We start from the raw sequence: 24,887 nt of genomic DNA on the forward strand, positions 1-24,887 counted from the left end.
TCCAGTTAAAAAAAGTGAGTTCTATTTAATGAATTGCAATATTATTTTAATAATTTATCTGCTAGATTTCTCAGTTATAGCCCATCAGGTATGTAATATTAATGTTTAAAATGACATCCCTGAACTCCATCCACAATTCTACATTCCTCATCCAGAGCGCAGTCCACCGCTGAACAGCTTTCATTAGATTCTGAAAGTGGAAACAATATATGAGAGTCTGTTACATTTTATGCATTAAACACTAAACTTAAAAAAATATATATTGTATTTAAAGTGTTACTAAACCCCAGGCCCTACATTCACAATATCCGCTCTCCCCGGACCCTGCATTCACTATATCTGCTCTCCCCGGACCCTGCATTCACTATATCCGCTCTCCCCGGACCCCGCATTCACCAAATCCGCTCTCCCCGGACCCCGCATTCACTATATCCGCTCTCCCCGGACCCCGCATTCACTATATCCGCTCTCCCCGGACCCCGCATTCACTATATCCGCTCTCCCCGGACCCCGCATTCACTATATCCGCTCTCCCCGGACCCCGCATTCACTATATCCGCTCTCCCCGGACCCCGCATTCACTATATCCGCTCTCCCCGGACCCCGCATTCACTATATCCGCTCTCCCCGGACCCCGCATTCACTATATCCGCTCTCCCCGGACCCCGCATTCACTATATCCGCTCTCCCCGGACCCCGCATTCACCATATCCGCTCTCCCCCGGACCCTGCATTCACTATATCCGCTCTCCCCGGACCCCGCATTCACTATATCCGCTCTCCCCGGACCCCGCATTCACTATATCCGCTCTCCCCGGACCCCTGCATTCACCATATCTGCTCTCCCCGGACCCTGCATTCACTATATCCGCTCTCCCTGGACCCCACATTCACTATATCCGCTCTCACAGGACCCCATATTTACTATATCCACTCTCCCTGGACCCGCATTCACTGTATCTGGTCTCCCCGGACCCTGCATTCTCTGTCTGGACTGTGCTGATTGGCCCTGTGCTGATCACATGTACTCTCCCAAGAAAAAAGAAAAACCTTTCTAGCAATACACACTAAACTGAGCATGTGCATGTGACTACGGATTCAGTCTATCAGGTGGTCATTTCAACAAGAGGAGGGGCAGAGAAGACAGGATCAAACAGCCTTTTTACACAATGCAGAGGATTAACCCCTTAGGTTCCACAGTGAGTATAACAAGCATGCTTTACTGCATCTACAGACTGATTGTACTGTTGTGGGTTTAGGAACACTTTAAGGATGTATTCTTAACTCACAAAAGTCCCTTCTATTGCTCTCAGCTTCCTCCAAATCTCCCAATTCCTACTTTTGTTGCTGTTATCTGACTTCCTATTAGAGGGTGGCTATGTTCTCCCTCCCAAGAAGGAATATGTGCTATGGGATGTGCGGTGTACATAGAACGGTGCACAAACCGCAACTAACATGCACTGTTCCTTCCAAAATAAATGGAACTGAGAGGGAAAAGGTGAGGTTCAGAAGCTCATGGAGGACATTACGAGGAGGCAGAAAAACACAGTAAGAAGTTCATGAAAGTCGAGCACAAGGCCATTAAGCAGTGGATGTTTATGGATTCTTTTTGGATAAAACTATATCTTTTTTGGGTCTATAATTTCAGAGATATTATTTTGGGGTCTTTGTATAAAACATGACACACGTTCACACAACCAAGGCACAAATGCAGTACCATCTCTATTACATGCGACTCTTATATCATCGCTGTGACCTAGTGGCCATCACTTTTTTTTTAATCGCTTTCCACCCGGCCACTGTATATATGCCGGGTGGGACAAGTGTAGTTCTGGGAGGATGTACCCAAATGTCCTCCCAGAACTGTGCCTCATACACACCCCTGGGGGCATGCAGTGGCACAATCCTGTGACTGCTGTGTCCACCAGACACCACAGATCACTGATTAGAGTACCGAGTGGCTGCGCTGCACCCTGCTACCATGTGATCGCTGTGACCAATCACAGCGATTGCATGTGCAGTAGAAAACATAGCTGCCATCATATAAGCAATCATTTATGACAGTTCTTGACTCCATTCATACAGCCATTGAGATCTACTGTGATCTCTGTGATTGGTCGCAGTGATCACATGGTACAGGGTCAAGCAATTCCTCCCTATACCAAGTAATAGCTTTAGGCAACCACAACTATTACAGTAGGTCTCAATGGCTGCATGAATGCAGTCAAGAACTGTCAGACATGGTTGTTTATACAGCCATCATGGCTGTATTAAAGTTTCACTTGGGTACAGTGTTGCATGACGGAGTAATTGTCATTCAAAATGGAATATTGGCCTGGTCAGGAAGAAAGTAAAAATGTCCAGTATTGATGTGGCTAATTTATTGATTGATTGATTGATTGATTGATTTGATTAGGTAGAAATGCCTCAAGCAGGAATAAAATATAAAATGCATTGTGGTCACTAGATGGCACTAACCGCATTCAGGTGAAACTCAAAAAATTAGAATATGGTGCAAAAGTTCATTTGTTTCAGTGCAGCAACTTAAAAGGTGAAACTAATATATGAGACTCATTACATGCAAAGCAAGATAGTTCCAGCCGTGATTTGTCATCATTGTGATGATTATGGCTTACAGCTCATGAAAACCCCAAATCCACAATCTCAGAAAATGAGAATATTCCATGCAATCAATAAAACACGGATTGTACATAGAACAATATCGCACCTCTGAGAAGTAGAAGCTGCATATGTACTCAGTACTTGGTTGGGGCCCCTTTTGCAGCAATTACTGCCTCAATGCGGCGTGGCATGGAAGCTATCAGCCTGTGGCACTGCTGAGGTGTTATGGAAGACCAGGATGCTTCAATAGCGGCCTTCAGCTCTTCTGCATTGTTCAGTCTCATGTCTCTCATCTTTCTCTTGGCAATGCCCCATAGATTCTCTATGGGATTCAGGTCAGCCGAGTTTGCTGGCCAATCAAGCACAGTAATCCTACAGTCATTGAACCAGGTTTTGGTGCTTTTGGCAGTGTGGGCAGGTGCCAAGTCCTGCTGGAAAATGAAGTCAGCATCCCCATAAAGCTTGTCCGCGGAAGGAAGCATGAAGTGCTCCAAAATCTCCTGGTAGACGGCTGCGCTGACTCTGGACTTAATGAAGCACAGTGGACCAACACCAGCAGATGACATGGCTCCCCAAATCAACACAGACTGTGGAAACTTCACACTGGACTTCAAGCATCTTGCAGTGTGTGCCTCTACATTCTTCCTCCATACTCGGGGTCCTTGGGCCTCTCCATTCTTCCTCCATACTTGGGGTCCTTGGGCCTCTCCATTCTTCCTCCATACTCGGGGTCCTTGGGCCTCTCCATTCTTCCTCCATACTCGGGGTCCTTGGGCCTCTCCATTCTTCCTCCATACTCGGGGTCCTTGAGCCTCTCCATTCTTCCTCCATACTCGGGGTCCTTGGGCCTCTCCATTCTTCCTCCATACTCCGGGGTCCTTGGTTTCCAAATGAGATGCAAAAGTTGCTCTCATCAGAAAAGAGGACTTTGGACCACTGAGCAGCAGATCAGGTCTGTTTTTCTTTAGCCCAGGTAAGACACTTCTGATGTTGTTTGTTGTTCAGGAGCGGCTTGGCAAGAGGAATACGACATTTGAAACCCATATCCAGGATCCGTCTGTGTGTGGCGGCTCTTGATGCACTGACTCCAGCCTCAGTCCACTCCTTGTAAAAGTTCCCAACACTTTTGAATGGCCTTTTCCTAACAATCCTCTCCAGGCTGCGGTCATCCCTGCTGCTTGTGCACCTTTTTTTCCACACTTTTCTCTTCCACATAACTTCCTATTAATATGCTTTGATACAGCACTTTGGGAACATCCAACTTCTTTTGCAATCACCTTTTGAGGCGTTTCCTCCTTACGGAGGGTGTCAGTGATGGTGTCAGGTCAGCAGTCTTTCCCATGATTGTGATTCCTACTGAACCAGACTGAGAGACCATTGAAAGGCTCAGGAACCCTTTGCAGGTGTTATGGCTTAATGATCTGATTAGAGTGGGACACTTTGAGGCGAGAATATTCCACCTTTTCACAATATTCTCATTTTCTGATATTGTGGATTTGGGGTTTTTATGAGCTGTAAGCCATAATCATCACAATGATGACAAATCACGACTTGAACTATCTTGCTTTGCATGTAATGAGTCTCATATATTAGTTTCACCTTTAAAGTTGCTGCACTGAAATAAAGGAACTTTTGCACGATATTCAAATTTTTCGAGTTTCACCTGTATCAGGTAGCACGGCAATATTCATCTTGATTGTGCGAATGTTTGTCACATGCAACACATGTTTTATACATAGACCTCTTAGTGTCCCTTTAAGACAAAATATATTGAACCTGACCTGGCTTCGTGTGAACACTTACCTACACAGTAGGCCAAGGGGCAAGTTAGTGGCCGCTGTAGTTTGTAGACATAATAACCTTCAGTACAATTTTTCACTGAAATTGTATTGGACCATAAACAGCAATTTTCATTCCAGTTGGCACAGGCTGTACGATTAACAATGCCGTCTTCCACCGTTGGGTGTTGGCCTTTCAGCCACATAGGAGCGTGCGTGCCACAGCTGTATTTCGGTACACAGTACTCGGGCATTTGATGACCATAGTCTCCTTTAAGTCGATACCAGCCATTGAGGGCAAAGTCACAATGAACCCAATCATAGGAATACAAGAAGTCACTATGATTATGTACATTAGAAGTGCTGCGCCAGGGGTCACTAAGTACGGTGTGGTTGGAGCAAGGGTCAATACAGGAGTAGGATCCAATGTACTTAGTGCATTCCTTATTAGAGGTACATGGAGATCCTTGTTGGCATTCATTGACCTCACAGTGTCTTCCATCTCCATAATATCCATAGGGACAAGTACAGGTGTACAACCGATAAGAAGTGGTACACACGGCTAGTGGATGACAGTCATTCAGAGAGCTGTCTGAACACTTATCCATGTTAACACAGCCAATTCCCTTTTCATACTCAAATCCAGTTTTACATTTACAGGTGTAAGATCCATAATAATTGGCACACACCGCTGGTGGAAGACAGTCATTCAGAGAGCGGTCCGCACACTCATCAATGTCAACACAGCCAGTTCCTTCTTTATACATAAATCCAGAGTCACATTTACAGGTGTAAGACCCCTCGGTGTTCATACAGGTACCACCATAATGTTTACAGTTGTTGGCGTAACGATCCTGGCATTCGTCCATGTCCTCACAAGACGACCCGTCTCCTGCAAATCCCTCTTTACATGTGCACTGCTGGTCCCCACCAAACTCTCCACACGTTGCATTCGGGTGACAGTCAGAGTCAGAGCAGTTCCCTAACACAGAAGAAAAACATTTTTGCTATTTGTAAAATGGAGGTGAATAATTCATATAAAATATAAAATATGTTGATTTCATGCAAATATGAGGGTTGAACCAAAAGTAACGCAAAGGTGGGCATGGGGTAAGAGCTGGTTCACATATATGCAGATATGTGTTTGAACCGCATCCAATCCGCATGGCATGTGAAATAACATTGTTTCCTTTGCTGCCTGTTTACATAGGTCCCTGGTGGTGCAGATTCAGCAGGGATTGAAAAAGAGTCCTGCCCGATTTCAGTCCGATCCAGGTGCGGATTACAGACTTATTCACTTCTATGGGAACCTCTTCTGAATTGCACATGTCATGAGCAGGGGCGGACTGACAACTTATTGGGCCCCCGGGCAATAGGGGATCATGGGGCCCCTGTGTCCTTGCCCAAACTCAAAAAAGCCTATGAAATTTTAAATATAAAAGATGATGTTACGCCGAGTAAATAGATACCTAACATGTCATACTTTAAAATTGCGCTCGTTCGTGGAACTACAGGTATTACAGTACAAACTACAGTACTTAAAAACCTTCATGGGTGACACTTTAATTATTTCTACAAGTTATCAGTTTAAAGTTACAGAGGAGATCTAGTATTAGAGTTATTGCTCTCGCTCTGATGTTCGCAGCAATACCTCACATGTGTGATTTGAACCAGGGGCAGACTGATAACTCATGGGGCCCCCGGGCAATAAGAGATCATGGGGCCCCTGTGTCCTTGCCCAAACTCAAAAAAGCCTAAGAAAAAGGTACCAGGGGCATCTCATGGGGCCCCCTACTGACCCCAGGCCCTCGGGCAGTGCCCGGGTTTCCAAATGGTCAGTCCGCCCCTAGTCATGAGTTTGTGAAAACGATTTTAGGCAGGTTTTCTCTCCTGATCCTGATCTGAACCTGGCCTGAACCGCTGAATGATTACTTTGTCAATTAATTGTGAAAACAAAGTTCTCACCACACACATTTGAATCCACACTAAACTTTTAATAACTTACAGTACATACAGTAGGTCATTCAAATGTCACATGTTGGTAGAGTTACTCTTCCTCTTTACCAACTCCTCCTCCTCTTCTTTTTCATTGCAAGTATATAATAGATTCCAAGCAGAAGCACCATGCTGTCATTTAGTTATTGATGAAGGAGCGTGCATGCTCTCCGACACCCACAGAAGGCTACACAATGTTTATGGAGTTTAAACCATTGACACGAGTCATGAAGGACAGAACATTGCTTTTGTCAATGGTGTCATCTCAGTAGACATTCTGTATCCTCCTGTGAATGTTGGACAACCTGCACTCCTCCTTCATCAAGATCTCAGTGACAGCATGGTGCTTCTGCTTGGAATCCAATTTTTACCTGCTATGAAAAGAAGAGTTTCTATAGAGGAAGAGTTTTTGCATCAATATGTGAAATTTGAATGACCGATGTCAATTGATAGTTACATAGTTAGTCTGGCTGACAAATGCCAGATACCAAAAAAGTTGATAAATAACTTTAAATATAACATTACCATACTTTTGGTACAGCCCTCATATAACTTTTTTTTTAATCAACTTCAGAATCAGAAAATGTATTGTCATATTACAAAACCAATCATAAAATGAAACACAGCTGTAGCTCCCTCACATTAAAAAAGGATTTCCACACGCAACAAAAGAACACTTAACCAAAAACAGCATAAATACCGTAATAAAAACATAACTTCCAATCCATTTATTCCACAAGACCACTGGCTCTCATGACTCGCACAGATCGAGGAAAGAAGCTCTTCCGTAACCTGGTGGTATGAGAGCCAATACTTCTATCCCGCCTACCAGACCTGTATTATATTATCTATTCTGATCTGCGACAACTGTATTATATTATTATTATTATACAGGATTTATGGTGCCAACAGTTTGCTCAGCGCTTTACAATATAAGGGAGACAGTACAATTACAATACATTTCAGTACAGAAGGAATAGGAGGGCCCGGCTCGTGGAGCTTACAATCTGAAGGAAGGGGGAGATGATACAAAAGGTAATAGCTGTGGGGGATGATCTGGTGGAGGTGGTTCAAGTACAGTTCTTAGGTGGAGGTGGGGTAGGCTTCCCTGAAGAAGTGCGTTTTCAAAGATCGCCTAAAGGCAGACAGGGTGAGGGCAGTCCGGACATGCTGTGGTAGGGAGTTCCAGAGGATGGGAGAGGCTCTGGAGAAGTCCTGGAGGCGAGCGTGGGAGGAGGTGATGAGGGAGCTAGAGAGGAGGATATCATGGGAGGAGCGGAGTGGGCGATATCTGTGGATGAGGTCGGCGATGTAGCTAGGGGCAGTGTTGTGGATGGCTTTGTAAGCTGTGGTTAGTATTTTGAATTGTATACGTTGGGTTGGTGGAAGCCAGTGGAGGGATTGGAAGAGAGGGGCAGCAGTCGCTGATTGGTTGGTCAGGTTAAGGTAAGGTATTATATCATCTTAGCTGATCACAACACCATTATCCACCAAGCTTACCTGAAACGGTCAAACCTGAAAAAGATGAGAAGATTAGAAAATTAGTTATGGTTCCCCATGTATCTCTTTCTTTTTTCATATCATCATTTTATATTAATGAACATTCCATGATAAGAATTACAAAAAAAATTCCTTTTTTACACACTATGCACATGATGGAGAAGTAATTATCAAGGGCTCCTTGCAGAATGGAGCTTCAGGGTTCAAAACCTTCTAAGACTTTGTTTATTCACTTCTTCTTCTGTCTCCTCACCACCCAATGAATGAAGACTGTTGTTTGCTCAAAGAGGAACTTCAGTCTTCTTTAGCTTTGGCTCCACCCCTTCTCTAACCCTGACGTCTTTTTTACTCTGGTGCATTCATAGATGTGTTGAAGGGTCGTGTCCGGCCTTCAGATCCCAGCAGAGCCTTGTGGCACATCTGCACACACATGCAGGGGGTTTCTACACATCAAGGTTTAAGTGGTTGTAAACCCAATGTTGGCCAAATGCTGAAGACATAATGCCATCCATAAATACCTTTGAGTGCTCTGTGTCTGATCACCTATTGTAATAATTTTTTCGTCACTCCTTGTTTGTGATGTTGCCCTCCAAGTTGTTCCTTTCTGTGGGTGTGGCAGCAGTCCAAAGCTTGGGCGGTGTAGCAGTGACATCACTGGACTCTCCTCTTCACACCCTCATCCCTGTGCTCATCCCCGGGAGACCGGGAGTGTGGCTATATGGAATGATCTCAGGTTGGTTGCCCATGCCCCCTGATGAGACCTGTCCAATCAGACACCTGGATCTGCACTACTTGACTTCCTCCCCTGAGGAACAGAGCTTCCAATCCAGGGGCAGCAGGAGATAGAGGAGGAGGGGAAGGGGGAGGTAGATCTGTGCATGAGTGCTCAGTAGACAAGGCCACTTCTTGTGCTAGTGCATGCGTAGAATTATGTAGGCTGTCAATCAAAGGAGAGGGAGCGTGGCAACACCATTTTATGACCTGTGATAGATTTGTTCAAGGACGGATAAACAGGAAGATAGCAGAAGAATGTCGGGTTCTTTTCCAGGCAGACTGGGGGTGGATGCATTGTCCTGCAGTGCAGATTATGGTAATGTGATTATCTCAATTTAGATTTTTAGGGTTTACGAAGAAGGGACGCAGGGCTCTGCTGAGACCCCAAAACCCTGTGGCACATCTGCCGACATGAAGAATCTGGAACATTATTCTTGCCTAGGTGAGAAAGAGGGAAGTGCTGTGTTACAGTATAAAAACCCTTAAAAAAAAACCTTAAAAAAAAAAAACATATCCAAATGTGAAAAAGGCTGGGAGGGAGGGCTTGAAGTTCCTCTTTACACTGAAATATACTCACAGCAGTGGCTGCACCCATATCTGACTATTTTAAAGGTTTCAATGAGAGACAGCCTGACTGTAAGCAAGTTACAACTGCCATGTCAGCTTCTTAGCTAACCCATATTGCTCCAGGGATCATTTGCCATGTTTTAAAGTCCAAATTACCTTTTAGTTTAAATCAGCAACATAAATTCCAGGGGTGTCAAAACAAGAGGTATCTTGCAGTTGGTTTTCTTTAAAAAGCTGCCACAGCGTTAGTAGAAAAGTGTATTCCATGCCAGCATGGTACTGAGAAAAACCCTTTCTCTCAGTGTGGAAGCAGTGGCTTCTCTGCAGGGGTCTGGCATGTCTCTTGCTGAGTTAGATGTGTGGCTCTGCAATTAGCATCAAGTTTATAAGCCCTATGTGGAAGCAGTGGTCTCTCTGCAGAGGTCTGGCTTGCCTCTTGCTAATTTAGACCTATACCTCCAAAATTAGCAAAACTCATGATCCCAGTTAATTGGAAAGCTGTGGCTCTTATTAAACAGGAAGAAAATCTGAAAGATTTTGCTGCTCAATTTAGCCCAGCCTTTCTCAACCAGGGTGCCCAGGGATCGTCGGCTTGGAACGTATACGGGGTTAACTGATCTCTCCACAAAAAGGTAAGTTTTAAAGGAAGCCGACGATCCCAGCAGGATGGATCGGATCTGTGAATTGAGCATAATGAATCGGAGTCCGATCCATTATGTGCCCCAATCCGCAGATCCGATCCATCCTGCTGGGATCGTCGGCTTTAAAACTTACTTTTTCGTGGAGAGATCAGTTAACTCTGTATAGGTAGCAAGCCTATGATCCCCGCAGGATGGATCGGATCTGCGTATTCCACATTCTTTTACCACCCCCTTTCCGCAACCGCTACCCCCTTTGGCTGCAGAGGCAGCAACCAGAGGTGTTCATATAGGCAGCACAGTGGCTAAATGGTTAGCACTTCTGCTTGGCAGTACTAGGATTGTTGGTTCAAATCCCAACCACAGCACCACCTGCCTGGAGTTTGCATGTTCTCCCTGTGCCTCTGGGTATTCTGGTTTCCTTCCACACTCCAAAGACATGCTGGTAGGTTAATTGTCTCCTCACTAAATTGTCCCTAGTATGTGTATGTATGAATGTAAGTTAGGGACCTTAGATTGTACGCCCCTTGAGGGTTAGGGACTGTTGGGAATGTAAAATATATATTTAAAGTACTGTGTATATTGACGGCGCCATATAAGTACATGTAATAAAAAATATGACAAAAGTGCAATACTTTGCAGGCATGGCAGGAATTATACCCCCTGTGGCTTTCAGCAGGTTGTAGTGCCCTCTGAATACGACCTATTCAAGTGAAAGAGGCTTTAGGAAGGATTGCTGTAGGAAAGTCCTGGATTCTTTCTTGGATACACAGAATATAACTGGATATAACATTTATAGGGAAAGTTGATCCAGGGAATATCCGATTGCCTCTCGGGGGATCAGGAAGGAATTTTTTTTACCCTGCAGGAGCAAATTGGATCGTGCTTTGTTGGGGTTTTTTTTGCCTTCTTCTGGATTAACTGTGGGTGTAGGATTATAACTTTTTTTCTTTTTGGTTGAAGTAGATGGACTTTTGTCTTTTTTCATCCAGACTAACTATGTAAGGCTGCTTTGCAAATGCCCTTCATCCACATGCAATGCACCCTATGACAGCGCGCTAGTGCTGGATTCAAGGAGTCAAAGCAGGTGAGGAGGAGGCAATGCAATGCCTTCTCACTTCCTGTCAAAGGCTGTCTGAAGAGCAACCCAAATGGATCTTAGTAGGAGAAACACCGCTCCAGGTGGTCTGACAGGATCCTTTGCAACACCCACAAAGCTGCACACCCGGCTCGCCTCCGGAGACAAAAAGGAATCAGAAAAATTTTGGCTGTACACTCCTCTAAAATGTGTTCATTTATTGAAACATACTATACAGATAAATATTACAACATATGAGCACACAGGCAATGTGACAGCATGGAAAAAAATCAACGCATTTCACGCTCTGTAGCGCTTATTTATAACGGTTATGGATTTTTAGCGGAGTTACAAATTTCCAAATGGTTCTCTTTTCAGAGATCAAAGCACATGTGAACAAGCCCTAAAAGACGTGGGTCTAACAGACAGGGCAAAGAGCAAGCTAAGTTGTATTATTCTATTGTTTAGTGTCTTAGTTTATTATTTTAATAATAATTCCGAGCTACTAAAACTTACCAGAAAATCCTAATATTCGAACAGTAAGTGACCCTTTCCCCTGAGCATTTAGAGTCCAGGTTCCAGCAGCCGGACCTTTCACCAAATGATAACCTACAGAATCTAAAAATATCTGTCTGTAGTAATGTTTGGAAGGAACTTTTTCAAACGAGACTGTGTTCCCTAAAAGTAAATTAAATAAACAAATCAATCAATTAATCAATCAATAACTGCATACTTGCATTTTTATGTATATGCAACTTGAAACAATGTCATTGCCACATTTCTATATCAATGGTTTCTATACGTCTTTCCAGGGAGAGTTCTGGTTTGTTTTACAGTTAAATAAACTGAATAAATTGATGAATTTCAGTGCGAAGGTCCATCCCCAGCAAAGCCCATCATCAATGCAACCAACATGAACATTCGATACATCGGGGTGGATTTATTAAAGCCAAATAGATTGTGAACTCTGCCAGTGCAGTTGCTCCAGAGCTTAGAAAAAAAGGTAAAGTTTTCACTTTCTCACTTCCATTGGATGATGGAAGTCAGCAGAGCTTCTGCTTATATACTAAGCTCTGGAGCCACTGCACTTTGCAAAGTGCTCAGTTTATTTGCCTTTGGTAAATCAACCCCTTTGTAGTGTTCTTACCATGGCTTTTTTCTCAGAGAATAGATGCAAGAATTCCCCCTTCTGAGTCATCCCTTTCCCCCCTCCACCCAGTGGTGTATTTAAGTTTGTGCTGCCCTAGGCAACACCAAAATTGGCCCCCCAACACCCCCCTTCAGCAGAAAGAGCCTGACACCAATCAACACCACCCCCCTGCAAAGTTAGCCTGTCATTGACCAAAATGAGCCCTGCCCCCCACCCAACAGAGCTTTCCACTACCACTGCCCCCATACACTGGCCGCCCCCCCCCCCCCACATACACACACGCACACAGACACCAATTATGGGGCACTATTCCTCCCACTGATACCAATGATGGGGCACTATTCCTCCCACTGACACCAATGATGGGGCACTATTCCTCCCACTGACACCAATGATGGGGCACTATTCCTCCCACTGATACCAATGATGGGGCACTATTCCTCCCACTGATACCAATGATGGGGCACTATTCCTCCCACTGACACCAATGATGGGGCACTATTCCTCCCACTGACACCAATGATGGGGCACTATTCCTCCTACTGACACCAATGATGGGGCACTATTCCTCCCACTGATACCAATGATGGGGCACTATTCCTCCCACTGATACCAATGATGGGGCACTATTCCTCCCACTGACACCAATGATGGGGCACTATTCCTCCTACTGACACCAATGATGGGGCACTATTCCTCCCACTGACACCAATGATGGGACACTATTCCTCCTACTGACACCAATGATGGGGCACTATTCCTCCCACTGACACCAATGATGGGGCACTATTCCTCCTACTGACACCAATGATGGGGCACTATTCCTCCCACTGACACCAATGATGGGACACTATTCCTCCTACTGACACCAATGATGGGGCACTATTCCTCCCACTGATACCAATAATGGGGCACTATTCCTCCCACTGATACCAATGATGGGGCACTATTCCTCCCACTGATACCAATGATGGGGCACTATTCCTCCCACTGACACCAATGATGGGGCACTATTCCTCCCACTGATACCAATGATGGGGTACTATTCCTCCCACTGATACTAATGATGGGGCACTATTCCTCCCACTGATACTAATGATGGGGCACTATTCCTCCCACTGACACCAATGATGGGGCACTATTCCTTCCACTGACACCAATGATGGGGCACTATTCCTTCCACTAATACCAATGATGGGGCACTATTCCTTCCACTGACACCAATGATGGGGCACTATTCATCCCACTGACACCAATGATGGGGCACTATTCCTCCCACTGATACCAATGATGGGGCACTATTCCTCCCACTGATACCAATGATGGGGCGCTATTCCTTCCACTGATACCAATGATGGGACACTAATCCTCCCACTGATACCAATGATGGGGCACTATTCCTCCCACTGATACCAATGATGGGGCACTATTTCTCATTCACTGATAACAATGACGGGGTACTATTTCTCTACCACTGATACCAATGATGGGGTACTATTTCTCTTCCACTGATACCAATGATGGGGCACTATTTCTCTACCACTGATACTAATGATGGGGTACTATTTCTCTTCCACTGATACCAATGATGGGGTACTATTTCTCTTCCACTGATACCAATGATGGGGCACTATTCCTTCACCTGATATCAATGATGGGGTACTATTTCTCTTTACCTGATACCAGTGATGGGGCACTATTTCTCTTCCACTGATACCAATGATGGGGTACTATTTCTCTTCCACTGATACCAATGATGGGGTACTATTTCTCTTCAACTGATACCAATGATGGAGTACTATTTCTCTTCCACTGATACCAGTGATGGGGTACTATTTCTCTTCTACTGATTCCAATGAGGGGGTACTATTTCTCTTCCACTGATACCAATGATGGGGTACTATTTCTCCTACTAATACCAATAGTGAGGCACTACTCCTTCTCCTACTGACCACCAGCCCTGAGACCATGTTATATTCTCACTGATGCTGGGCTCAAGACATTTGTTACCCCCACTGGCCACAATCCGGCCCCCCTAAAGTCAGAAGGACAGTAAAATGGCCATTTGTTTGAAAACTTTGGAGACCCCTGGTCTACAACAATGATCTTACCATTTGGATCAGTGAGTTGCAGGGTGAAGGTTTCATCTCTTGCGATCAGTAAATATGTTAAGGATTTTCTAACATGAAATGCTTCTGTATATGTGTCTGTAACACTTGCATTTAGGTCCAGGATTTGCACAGAGGAATTTAGAGGTTTAGACATAAGTAATTTCAGAGACTGAATAAACTGTCAAATAAGAGAGAAATAAAATCACAAAAAAAGTTCTTTAATCAGCCATAAAAATGATCAGTGAATACAATTAGGTTGGATTTAATGAAGTAGTATGGGCTGTTGATTGTGTTAAATCTGTTTTTAGCTGCAGAGGTAACGCCAGGGGTGTACACATGCTGTGACCACGATGCTTTACTTCAAAGCTGTGGCAGGAAATATACCTTCTTTTGCTTTCATAGGATGCTGCTGCCCACCAAACGTGACACATTAAAGTGAATGAGGCTTCTCTGTACCTGCCCTGTTCTGTAACCATTTAGAGAGCAAGGCTCATGTGAACAAGTCCTTTATGATTACATAGACTCCGAGTCGAGTCACTGCACTACACATTAATATTTTAGCTTCAAGCTACCACTGGAAAACTACCCAGAGAAATTGGAGTAAATATCTTAATATCTAAAAGGAACAAGAAAAAATTGCCCACCTAAGTAGAGTAATACATAAGCAATATTTTGTACTGATATCCTTCCCATCCTTCTATCACTTCTATTGCCAACACATACATTATGAATCTGAATATAATGTAAAACAGCTTTCTAAAGTATTTTGAGGCTGTCCACACCAAAGTCTTAGTCTTCACCGAAATGCGTGTAAAGATGACTTCCTACCTTGAAGTAATATATATTTGGCGCGCTGATAAATTCTCCAAAACTAAGAAATGACAACTTATTGAATACATCTGTTTGGTCATCGTTCACTGCACAAAACCCAAAGTGCCACACAAAATGTACCTGCAGAGAAATATCAGATTTAGCCATGGGGTAGAGATACATTGACGATGTATGACTTTACATGGAAGGTTCTTACCTGGGACTTCTTTTCCTTTAGCAATGTGTAAACCTCAGACAAGAGCCGAGTGTCATTGTAATCTGCCATAGAGCCAGAAGTAACTATGGCAATGATGGACTCAGCTGGGGAAATCTCCAGAGCTCTCTTCAGCCCATAGAGGAGGGACTGATTGCATTTTGCCATTTGGTTATACAAATCAAAATCAGCAAATTTGTGTTGCCAATCTTCTCCTATTAAGCTTTGCAAGAAAGTGTTTTTTTCAGTGGTTATTGATTCCTTTGTTTCTGAAAATAAAATGATTGATAGATTTTTTTAGTAAGCCATTGTATCTCTTCTGTTGTAAAACATTACTAAAGTTTTTGGCAAGCTTTAAGCAGCTTTGTTGAAGTTTTTAAGTATGGGGATGTTAAACAAACTACTGGAATCCCAAGTATCTGTTTTAGGCTCTCCTGTTGCATCTGCTCAGCTACTTCCCCCTGCATTCCACTGCACCTCGGGATATAGTGAGTGGGAGAATTGGAACCTGGTCTGCATATTCATGCCTCTGCAGTCAATGCCTGGTCAAGTGAGTGAGTGACCAGCAGGAGGCTGATAAGGGTGTAAATAGGTTGGGGCTTTGAACAGCTTCCTCTTGTTTCTGGGGAGTAAGACCCAGCCTGAGAGATGAGGAATTCCTGGGAGGCCACCTGCAACATTCAAGAATCCTTTTTGGGGTCTCAGCTCCTGTTTGGGCTCAGGAACCTATGGCCTAGTCTCCTGAAAGCATGCAGAAAGGCTCTTCTGAGCAACCAGAAGACAGGCAACAAGTACAGAAGCCGACTGATACTGCAGAACTCTAGAGACTTTTCTTTGCATTATTTGGGGGAGATTGCAGCAGTACATCCAGGACTATATTCCTGTTGAGGAATTTCAGTTTTGAACCTATTAATCCTTCACATACACCCTGAAGAAACAGATCAAAGTTAGAGTCTTCCTCTATTGTTTATTAGAAGTTCTTTGGAATATCCCAAGGGTCATTGTCTCCCTATCTCAGTTTTTTCAGCAAAAAAGTTGCAAAAAAGACTTTCACAGCCTGATCTTTGACTGGAGTGACTGTGAAATGCTGCGTGCCTGGCTGCCATGTGCCTATCAGGGAATGCAACCTGGGACCAAACAGCCAACCCAATCTGGGGTCGCAATTTGACCTTAGTTTTTTCACTCTTTTGAAGTGTAAGAAGACAATACATTTCCTAAGTCCTTTATGTCTGAAGTATGATCACTGACTGATTGTCCGGAGGTGAGTCTTCCGGGTCTTGAACTCTGGTATCCATTTGGGCCGGGTTATTTTTTAAGGATTGTACAGTGCCGAAACAAGGCAATTTAGAGCCCAGGGCAAACGTGCTGCATTGTCCCCCCCATTAGCACAACAAAATGAGAACTAATCTGCATGCTCACCCCCTAAGCATAAATTCCCCCTCTTCCCAGTGCAAATCTGCCCCCCTGCTGAAATCCCCTTTCCAGCACAAATCTTTACCCTCTCCCCCCAAACCCCTCCAGCTCAAATCCTCTCAATCCCCAGATGCCCCAGCACAAATCTACCCACCACTGAAAACATTTTCCCTCTCTTAGTAAAAATCCTGTACTCTTCAAATTTCACTTCTGAGCACAAATCCCCACACATACACACACTCCAAATCCCCCTCTCAGCACAAATTCTCCCCTATCCTAACACAAATCCCCCACAAAAGCTCCCTCCTAGCACAAATATCCCCAACCATCCCTGCGAGCACAACCCTCCCTCCCCCCAAAAAAAAATTCCCTTCCTAGCACAAATCCCCCCCCCTACCATATTACCTTTTCTAGCACAAACCCCCCTAAATCTCCCCGGAATGTACAGGGTGTATGGAGTGTACGACATGCATGAAATGTAGGGGATGTATGGGGTGTACGGGATGTACAGTGTGTAGAGGATGTATGGAGTTACAGGATGTATGGGGTGTACGGGATGTACGGGGTGTATGGGGTGTACAGGATGTATGGGGTGTATGGGATTTACAGGGTGTATGGGATGTATGCGATGTACGAGGTGTACGGAATGTACAGGGTGTATGGGATGTATGGGGTTACATGATGTAGCGGATGTACGGGGTGTACAGGATGTACGGGGTGTATAGGATGTACGAGGTGTACAGGATGTACGGGATGTATGGGGTTACAGGATGTACGGGGTGTATGTGGTGTATGGGATGTGCGGGGTGTATGGGGTGTACGCGATGTATGGGGTGTACGCGATGTATGGGGTGTATGGAATGTACGGGGTGTATGGGATGCACGGGATGTATGGGATGTACGGGGTGTGTGGGATTTATGGGGTGTGTGGGATTTATGGGATGTATGGGGTGTATGGGATGTATGCGGTGTATGGGATGTATGCGGTGTACAGGATGTATGGGGTGTATGGGGTGTACGGGATGTATGGGGTGTATGGGGTGTATGGGATGTACGGAATGGACGGGGTGTACGGGGTGTATGGGGATGTATGGGGGGTACAGGGTATACGGGATGGATGGTCAAGCAGATATTCTGACAGGAAGAATCAATGACCTATCATAGTGCCGCACAGCCCCGTGGTAGTTGATTGAACAAGTCACATTTCAGTCTGTGGGAGACCAGAGCTCAAGACCCGCAGACTCCGCTCCTGACACTGATGGAACATGGAAGTAATGGGGAGGGTCTATCTAGGACTAAACTAACTAGCACTAAACAGGAAGGGAAGACAGATGGAGAAACCAAATCACATGGTGCAGTGGCCCAAAACTGCTGCCGTTCCATACAGCACAGAAAATCGATGTAAGTGGGATGGAATAATCTGGGCTTCAGATATTTCTATAGAGAAGTGAGACCTTTGCCTTTACTGTGGTACAGATACAACCCATCCCCCATCCTGAGGAACGAATGATCGTGTATGACGTGTCATCGATGGAAGATCTGGTTCGGCATTTACCTGTATAGTTGAGAAGAATGGAAGTGTATCGTCGAGTCACAAAGGGAAATCTTGCCGAGAGGTAATTCAGGACCGGCTCAAAGTAGTATGTGAATCCGAAGTAGGTCATACATTCCTCGATCAGCACCGTGAAGGACGTCCCCTCTGCAACATGAAATACTTCCATGAAAACAGGAATCTTCTCTAAATCAGGGGTCTCCAAACTTTATACACAAAGGGCCAGTTTACTGTCCTACAGACTTTAGGGGGGCCGGACTGTGCTCAGTGGGAGAAGAAAATGCCCCATAATTGGTGTCACTGGGAGGAATAGTGCCCCATAATTGGTGTCACTGGGAGGAATAGTGCCCCATCATTGGTGTCAGTGGGAGGAATAGTGCCCCATCATTGGTGTCAGTGGGAGGAATAGTGCCCCATCATTGGTGTCAGTGGGAGGAATAGTGCCCCATCATTGGTGTCAGTGGGGAGAATAGTGCCCCATCATTGGTGTCAGTGGAAGGAATAGTGCCCCATCATTGGTGTCAGTGGGAGGAATAGTGCCCCACCGTTGGTATCAGTAGGAGGAATAGTGCCCCACCGTTGGTATCAGTAGGAGGAATAGTGCCCCACCGTTGGTATCAGTGGGAGGAATAGTGCCCCATCATTGGTGTCAGTGGGAGGAATAGTGTCCCATCATTGGTGTCAGTGGGAGGAATAGTGTCCCATCATTGGTGTCAGTGGGAGGAATAGTGTCCCATCATTGGTGTCAGTGGGAGGAATAGTGCCCCACCGTTGGTATCAGTGGGAGGAATAGTGACCCATCATTGGTATCAGTGGGAGGAATAGTGACCCATTATTGGCATCAGGTGAAGGAATAGTGCCCCATTGTTGGTGTCAGTGGTGGGAACTATACCCCACTGTGTGTGTTTGGGGACTTACCTCTCTGTGTGCAGTGTGTTTGGGGACTTACCTCTCTATATGTGATGTGTTCGGTGACTTACCTCTCTGTGTGCAGTGTGTTTGGGGACTTACCTCTCTATATGTGATGTGTTCGGTGACTTACCTCTCTGTGTGCAGTGTGTTTGGGGACTTACCTCTCTGTGTGCAGTGTGTTTGGGGACTTACCTCTCTATATGTGGTGTGTTCGGTGACTTACCTCTCTATACGCAGTGTGTTCGGTGACTTACCTCTCTATATGCAGTGTGTTTGGGGACTTACCTCTCTGTGTGCAGTTGTGGGCTTCAGTATCTAAAGAGAAAATATCATCAGTATGAGCAATTCATGGGATGGATTAGTCAGTGACTTCATGTTCAGGTTTGTTGTTGGAGTTCCGGTGAGCTGCTCTCCCTCCTCACTATAGTAGATATACAGCTACAGGGCGGCAGGGCTGCACAACATCACCTCTATATACATGATGTGCATTTCTGGGCAGGGGGCGCACGCCGCCATACCCGTACTGCCATTAGTGGCTAGAGAGTCGCTGATCGCCGCCATTACTAGTATAAAAAAAAAAATCCCAGTAGATTTGTAGACGCTGTAACTTTCACGTAAACCAATTCATTCGCACATTTTGGGATTTTTTTAGCGAAGACACGGAGCGGAATACATTTTGGCCAAAAGTTATGATGAAATTTGATTTTTTACATTTTTTTCCCCGGATATGTTTAATAGCAAAAAGTCCAAAATATAGTTTTTTTTCTCAAAACTGTCGGTCTTTTTTTGTTTATAGTATAAAAAATAAAAACCGCACAGGTGATCAAATACCATGGAAAGAAAGCTCTATTTGTGGGAAAAAAAGGACTCAAATTTAATTTGGGTGCAGCGTTGCATGACCGCTCAATTGTCAGTTAAAATAATGCAGCACCTTAACACAAAAAATGGCCTGGTCAGGGGGGGGGGGGGATCCTCAGGAGGGGTTAAAGAGCAATCTGGTGAGAGTGGTGATTGCTGAGGATGAGGCAATCTTCAATCCAATATTTAGGATCAGGGCTGACACCAATAGAAGTGTATGGCCTCTTTCACGCGGGAGGAGTTCCATATGTCCGTTTACAGATGAAAAACAGACCCCCGTGTATTTCTATGGACTTGCGGATGTAAACGGATGAACATCTTTTTACATCCATTAACCCCCCTGGTGGTATTTCCTGAGTGTAGCTCGGGGTAAAGTTTAGGTACCAAAAGCGGTGACCCCCCCGAGCTACACTCGGGCTTACCATGCGGCGCTGCTCAGGGATTCCCTGCAGCACTTACCTTGTCCTTCGCTCCCGCGATGTCCCCCCTGCAGCGTCCCCGGCCATCTCCTCCGGCCGATGCCGGCTTCCATGTTGCGGTCCCTGTGATGTCGGGACGTACGGGCGCCGGAACCGGCGGCAAATTTGATAATTTAAAAAAATGACATTTTTTTAAAAATGAATTTTACATAGTATAACATTGCTGTATCAAATCATTTCACATACATTGTGTCCCGAGTACTTTGTCCGGCGCCCTGCCTGCATTTTTACTGTTCTTTCTGCCTGGAAACTGAGAAACGTCCATGGCGTCCAAAAAGCGTCCCTTTAGGTCAGACGCGGTTTTAGACCGGCTAGAGAACAGCGATAGTAAATCAGAACCACTTGCAGAATTGAGTGATAATGATTGGTGGGGGAAATTCCTCATCAGACACTGAAAACGATTCTGCGACTTTTCCATGCAAAATAATGGTGCCGCTTTCAGCACCAAAAATCAGAAATAATCAGACCGCCAGGGGGGTTAATGTCCACATCCATTAACATCCGTTATTTTTGAAGGGAAGAAAACCCAGAATGAGAGCTCTTTTGCAGCTCAAAGCTCTAAAACACTCAACATCCAATATTCGGCCTTAATGTGCCGTTAACCCCCCCCACATGTGGTAATATTTGGCTTGCCCATCCCTAATGTGTGTTTTTTTTTTTTTTAATGAGTTCTATTATGATGTCATGCAATATTTTAGTAGTGAGACATTCATTCATGTTTCAGCTGACAGTGGGGTTCCCTTGGGGTCAGGTATGGATTTTGAGGGCAACCCTTACACCACAATAAAAAAAATGGTGTGGGAGTCCCCCCAAAATCCATACCAGACCCTTATGAGCATGCAGCCCAGAAGGTCAGGAAAGTCAGCGTCCCCCCCTTCCTCGTGAACCATACCAGGCCATATGCCCTCAACATGGAGGGGTGCAGTGGGGCCAAAGCACCTTGTCCCCATGTTGATGGGGACCAAGGGCCTCTTCCCCACAACCAAGGCCTGTGGTTGTGGGGGTCTGCAGGCAGGGGGCTTATCGGAATCTGGCCCTCAGATGCCACCCCCCCATGTGAATAATTATACGGTACATGGTACCGCTACCCATTCACAAAAAAAAAAGTGTAGTGTAAAAAAACATAAAAACAAAATTAATGTCCCCCGAAGCAGATCCAACATCTATCATGATGCCTGCCGCCCCTACCCGAAAAAAGAAAAAAAAAAAGCGCTACGCCAGCTCCCGCTGACAGCTGAGCCGCCAATGACAGTTCTTAAATACTGTCGTGACATCACAGAGGGGCATCATCACATGCTCTGATTGGTGAAAGCATTGCACCTGACCTGTGGTAAGGTGCATTGCTTTGACCAATCACAATGCACTGTCAGGGCGCAACACATTGTGGGGTGCAGCGGGTTAACAGCCTGCTGAACGCCCGTACCGTTAGTTTTCGGCGAACACCAGAACGGCCCATGTTCAACATGAACTAATGTTCAACTCGAACATGCAGCCCAATCCTACTATGGAGGCCAGGGGCGGACTGACCATTTGGAAACTCAGGCACTGCCCGAGGGCCCGGGGTCAGTAGGGGGCCCCATGAGATGCCCCTGGTACCTTTTTCATAGGCTTTTTGAGTTTAGGCAAGGACACAGGGGCCCCATGATCCCCTATTGCCCGGGGGCCCTATGAGTTGTCAGTCTGCCCCTGATGGAGGCCCTCAACGTTTATAGAGTTAGGAACTGCAGAATATCGGGGTGCCATGAAGAGGCTCTGCAGCTTACTCATGTATTTGCAAATGTGTTCAAACTAAATGCAGAGCCATACAAAGCAGTGTGCAGGAGCCGACAGGGGAAAGATCTGTGCTGTTTATACACAGGTCTCTCCCCCATCAGAGCTACTCGGTGATCACCAGGTGTCAGTGAGAAATCACTGACCGGGACCTGGTGATTGACAGCCGAGGCAGCGAATGGCAGCGCGGGTAGGGTGCACGCACACCCCCTGCCCAGAACTCCAAAAGCACGTATATATAGAGGATTGTGCACACCCATGCCGCCCTGTAACAGTATCTCTACTATAGGATGGTGTGGAAGCGGTTAATTAATGTCTCATCAGGTCCATCCAGCATCCACATCAAGGCCAACACCACACCATCTGACAGCCCCCGCTATCTCCTGTACCTGGGACATTGGTTGAAGTCCAGCTCTAAGTGATCTTATTTACATAAGATTCTTTTTTTTTTTTGCTTTTTTTTGTTTTTTGTTTTTTTTTTAATAATAAACTTTATTAGAGTTTACATCCAGCAGACAGAGTCAACAGAGGTAGGCAAGAAATAAAACGCCATACAGCCCTTCATACATAACATCACCATAGGGCCCAATTACATGGGAAAAAACCTTACATATAGACATGGGCCCACCATTCCATGGCAGAATAGTCATCACCCTTCGCAACCGAAGTTGGCTAGGAGAAAATGAAGTAGGTATAACCCAACGGCCAAACCATACTTGACCCAACTAAACATCTTGTTCAAACATTTTATTGGGATATAAGGATGTAAGACATACAGCAGGGAGCAACAATCATTTACAGTATATGTAGCAGATGAGAACATGTGGCCCAAGGACTTATAGCAACAATATGAATATTGCAAACTAAATAGAGCAACCAGTGTAAAGAGTGTGGGGGGGGGAGAAAGAGGAGAGAGAGAAAAGAAAGGGGGGAGGGGAGGGGAAAAGGAGGTAGGGAAGGTGTGTGACTTCCAGGGCAGGATTTACGTAAGATTCTTATAGCTGATGAGGAATCAATACTTCTTCGGAGAGTAACCACATATTATTATTGTACGGTATTTATAAAGCGCCAATGGTTCGCTCAGTGCTGTACATTACATTAAAGGAGAGGAGAGTAGGTGGTAATCTGATGGGTTGGGGCAGGGAGTTCCAGAGGATGGGTGACACCCTGGAGAAGTCCTGGAGGCGGGCATGGGAGGAGGAGACCAGGGAACTAGAGAGAAGGAGGTCTTGTGAGGAGCGGAGTGTGCGTGTTGGGCGGTACTTGGATATTAGGTCAGTGATGTAGTTCGGGGCAGTATGGTGGACGGCTTTGTACGTCAGTGTTAGGATTTTGAATTTGATCCGTTGCGCAATCGGAAGCCAGTGGAGGGATTGGCAGAGGGGGGTGGCGGAGACAGAGCGGTTGGAAAGGTGAATGAGTCTGGCAGCCGTATTCAGGATGGACTGAAGCGGGGATAGCCAGCGGCGAGGCAGGCCAGTGAGGAGGGAGTTGCAGTAGTCGAGTCGTGATATGATGAGGGAGTGGATGAGCTGTTTAGTGGTTTCTGGGGTTAGGAACGTGCGGATTTTGGCGATGTTGCGGAGGTGGAGTCTGCACGAGTTTGTTAAAGATTGGACTTGGGGCTGGAAGGATAGGTTGGAGTCCAGAATGACATCCAGTACTCTGGCCTGCGGGGCGGGTTTGATGGTGGCGTTGTTGGATGTGATGGAGAAGTCAATGGGGGGTGGTGTCCGGGCTGGGGGGGGAAGACAAGAAACTCGGTTTTGGAGAGGTTCAGTTTAAGGAAGTGGAGCGACATCCAGTCTGATATGTCGCTCAGTAGGTGTGTGATTTGGGTGGAGACCGAGGGGTGAGGTGGGGGGTTGAGAGATAGATTTGTGTGTCATCGGCATAGAGGTGGTAGTTGCCCCCTTACACATATACATTGTATGAATAAACAGAGAAATTATCAAAAGGGAAATGTTAAATCATTCTAAAAACAAACTCACATGCCCATCCATTTGAAGTACACAGCAGGACCAGAAGGAAAGGAAGAGACGTTCGGCCTCTCATCATGGAATTCTACTTTCTGGATCAATCCTTCACAAATACAAGGTGCGCCCAGCACACTCTGTTCACAGATGATACAATCAGCTTTGCTGACCTTCTTTACAAACGGGAAAACAATTGCAACATGTCCTGGCACATGCCACAGCAGACATCAGACTTCCTTTTTTTTAATTTTATCATGTTTATTAAGTTTTTCTTTTTCTCTTCAGTTTTCACAAAACATACACAGTTCACATTAACTAAAACATTTGGCTCCAGTTTTCTTAATTTTTAAATATTTTACAACCTACAGTATACACGTGTATATTTATCGACAGATAATTTGCCGTCTTGAAACCCAATCCCTTAAATGTTATTATATACAACAAATAATTATTAGGTGTTTTTCTCAATTATTTAAATACTGCACACCATTTTTATAAGACTTTACAAATGACTGAGAGATTCTCAACATTTTTCCCCAACTTCCATTTACTAATTAACTATTCAGTTTTGCAAGTGCAATGTACAGTATCCTTTTACCCCCGTTTATATCTGTGACAACCCCGTACTTTCCATCCATTCACTTTCACTATCTTTAATTCCTCATCCTCTAATGCAGTGGTTCTCAACCT

At 45.1% G+C, this 24,887-nt stretch overlaps 1 protein-coding gene across 1 annotated transcript; it reads right to left on the reverse strand.

Annotated features, from left to right (window-relative positions):
* Window positions 1-24,341, reverse strand: LOC149459563 (uncharacterized). The gene is made up of 10 exons (XM_089680979.1): window positions 24,213-24,341; window positions 19,400-19,429; window positions 18,206-18,349; window positions 15,241-15,506; window positions 15,042-15,164; window positions 14,214-14,391; window positions 11,469-11,630; window positions 7,896-7,910; window positions 4,426-5,382; window positions 1-190 (listed from the first exon to the last, which is right to left on the reverse strand). Exons 1-10 carry the CDS (start codon window positions 24,277-24,279, stop codon window positions 99-101), a joined length of 2,034 nt encoding a protein of 677 aa, XP_089537105.1. The 5' UTR covers window positions 24,280-24,341; the 3' UTR covers window positions 1-98.
* Between the last annotated feature and the right edge of the window lie 546 nt (window positions 24,342-24,887).

Source organism: Staurois parvus, unplaced genomic scaffold (assembly GCF_062004578.1).
Source record: "Staurois parvus isolate SC_StPar_1 unplaced genomic scaffold, SC_StPar_1.0 ptg000254l, whole genome shotgun sequence".
In the NCBI taxonomy this organism is placed as follows: Eukaryota; Metazoa; Chordata; class Amphibia; order Anura; family Ranidae; genus Staurois; species Staurois parvus.

Excerpts from the sequence above, each read along its gene's own strand:
- LOC149459563 (XM_089680979.1), bottom strand. The coding sequence starts at position 24,279 with ATGATGAGAGGCCGAACGTCTCTTCCTTTCCTTCTGGTCCTGCTGTGT. Across the intron at positions 19,430-24,212 it reads TACTTCAAATGGATGGGCAT|ATACTGAAGCCCACAACTGC; the intron begins GTGAGTTTGTTT and ends TTTTCTCTTTAG. Across the intron at positions 15,165-15,240 it reads TAAAGGAAAAGAAGTCCCAG|GTACATTTTGTGTGGCACTT; the intron begins GTAAGAACCTTC and ends ATTTCTCTGCAG.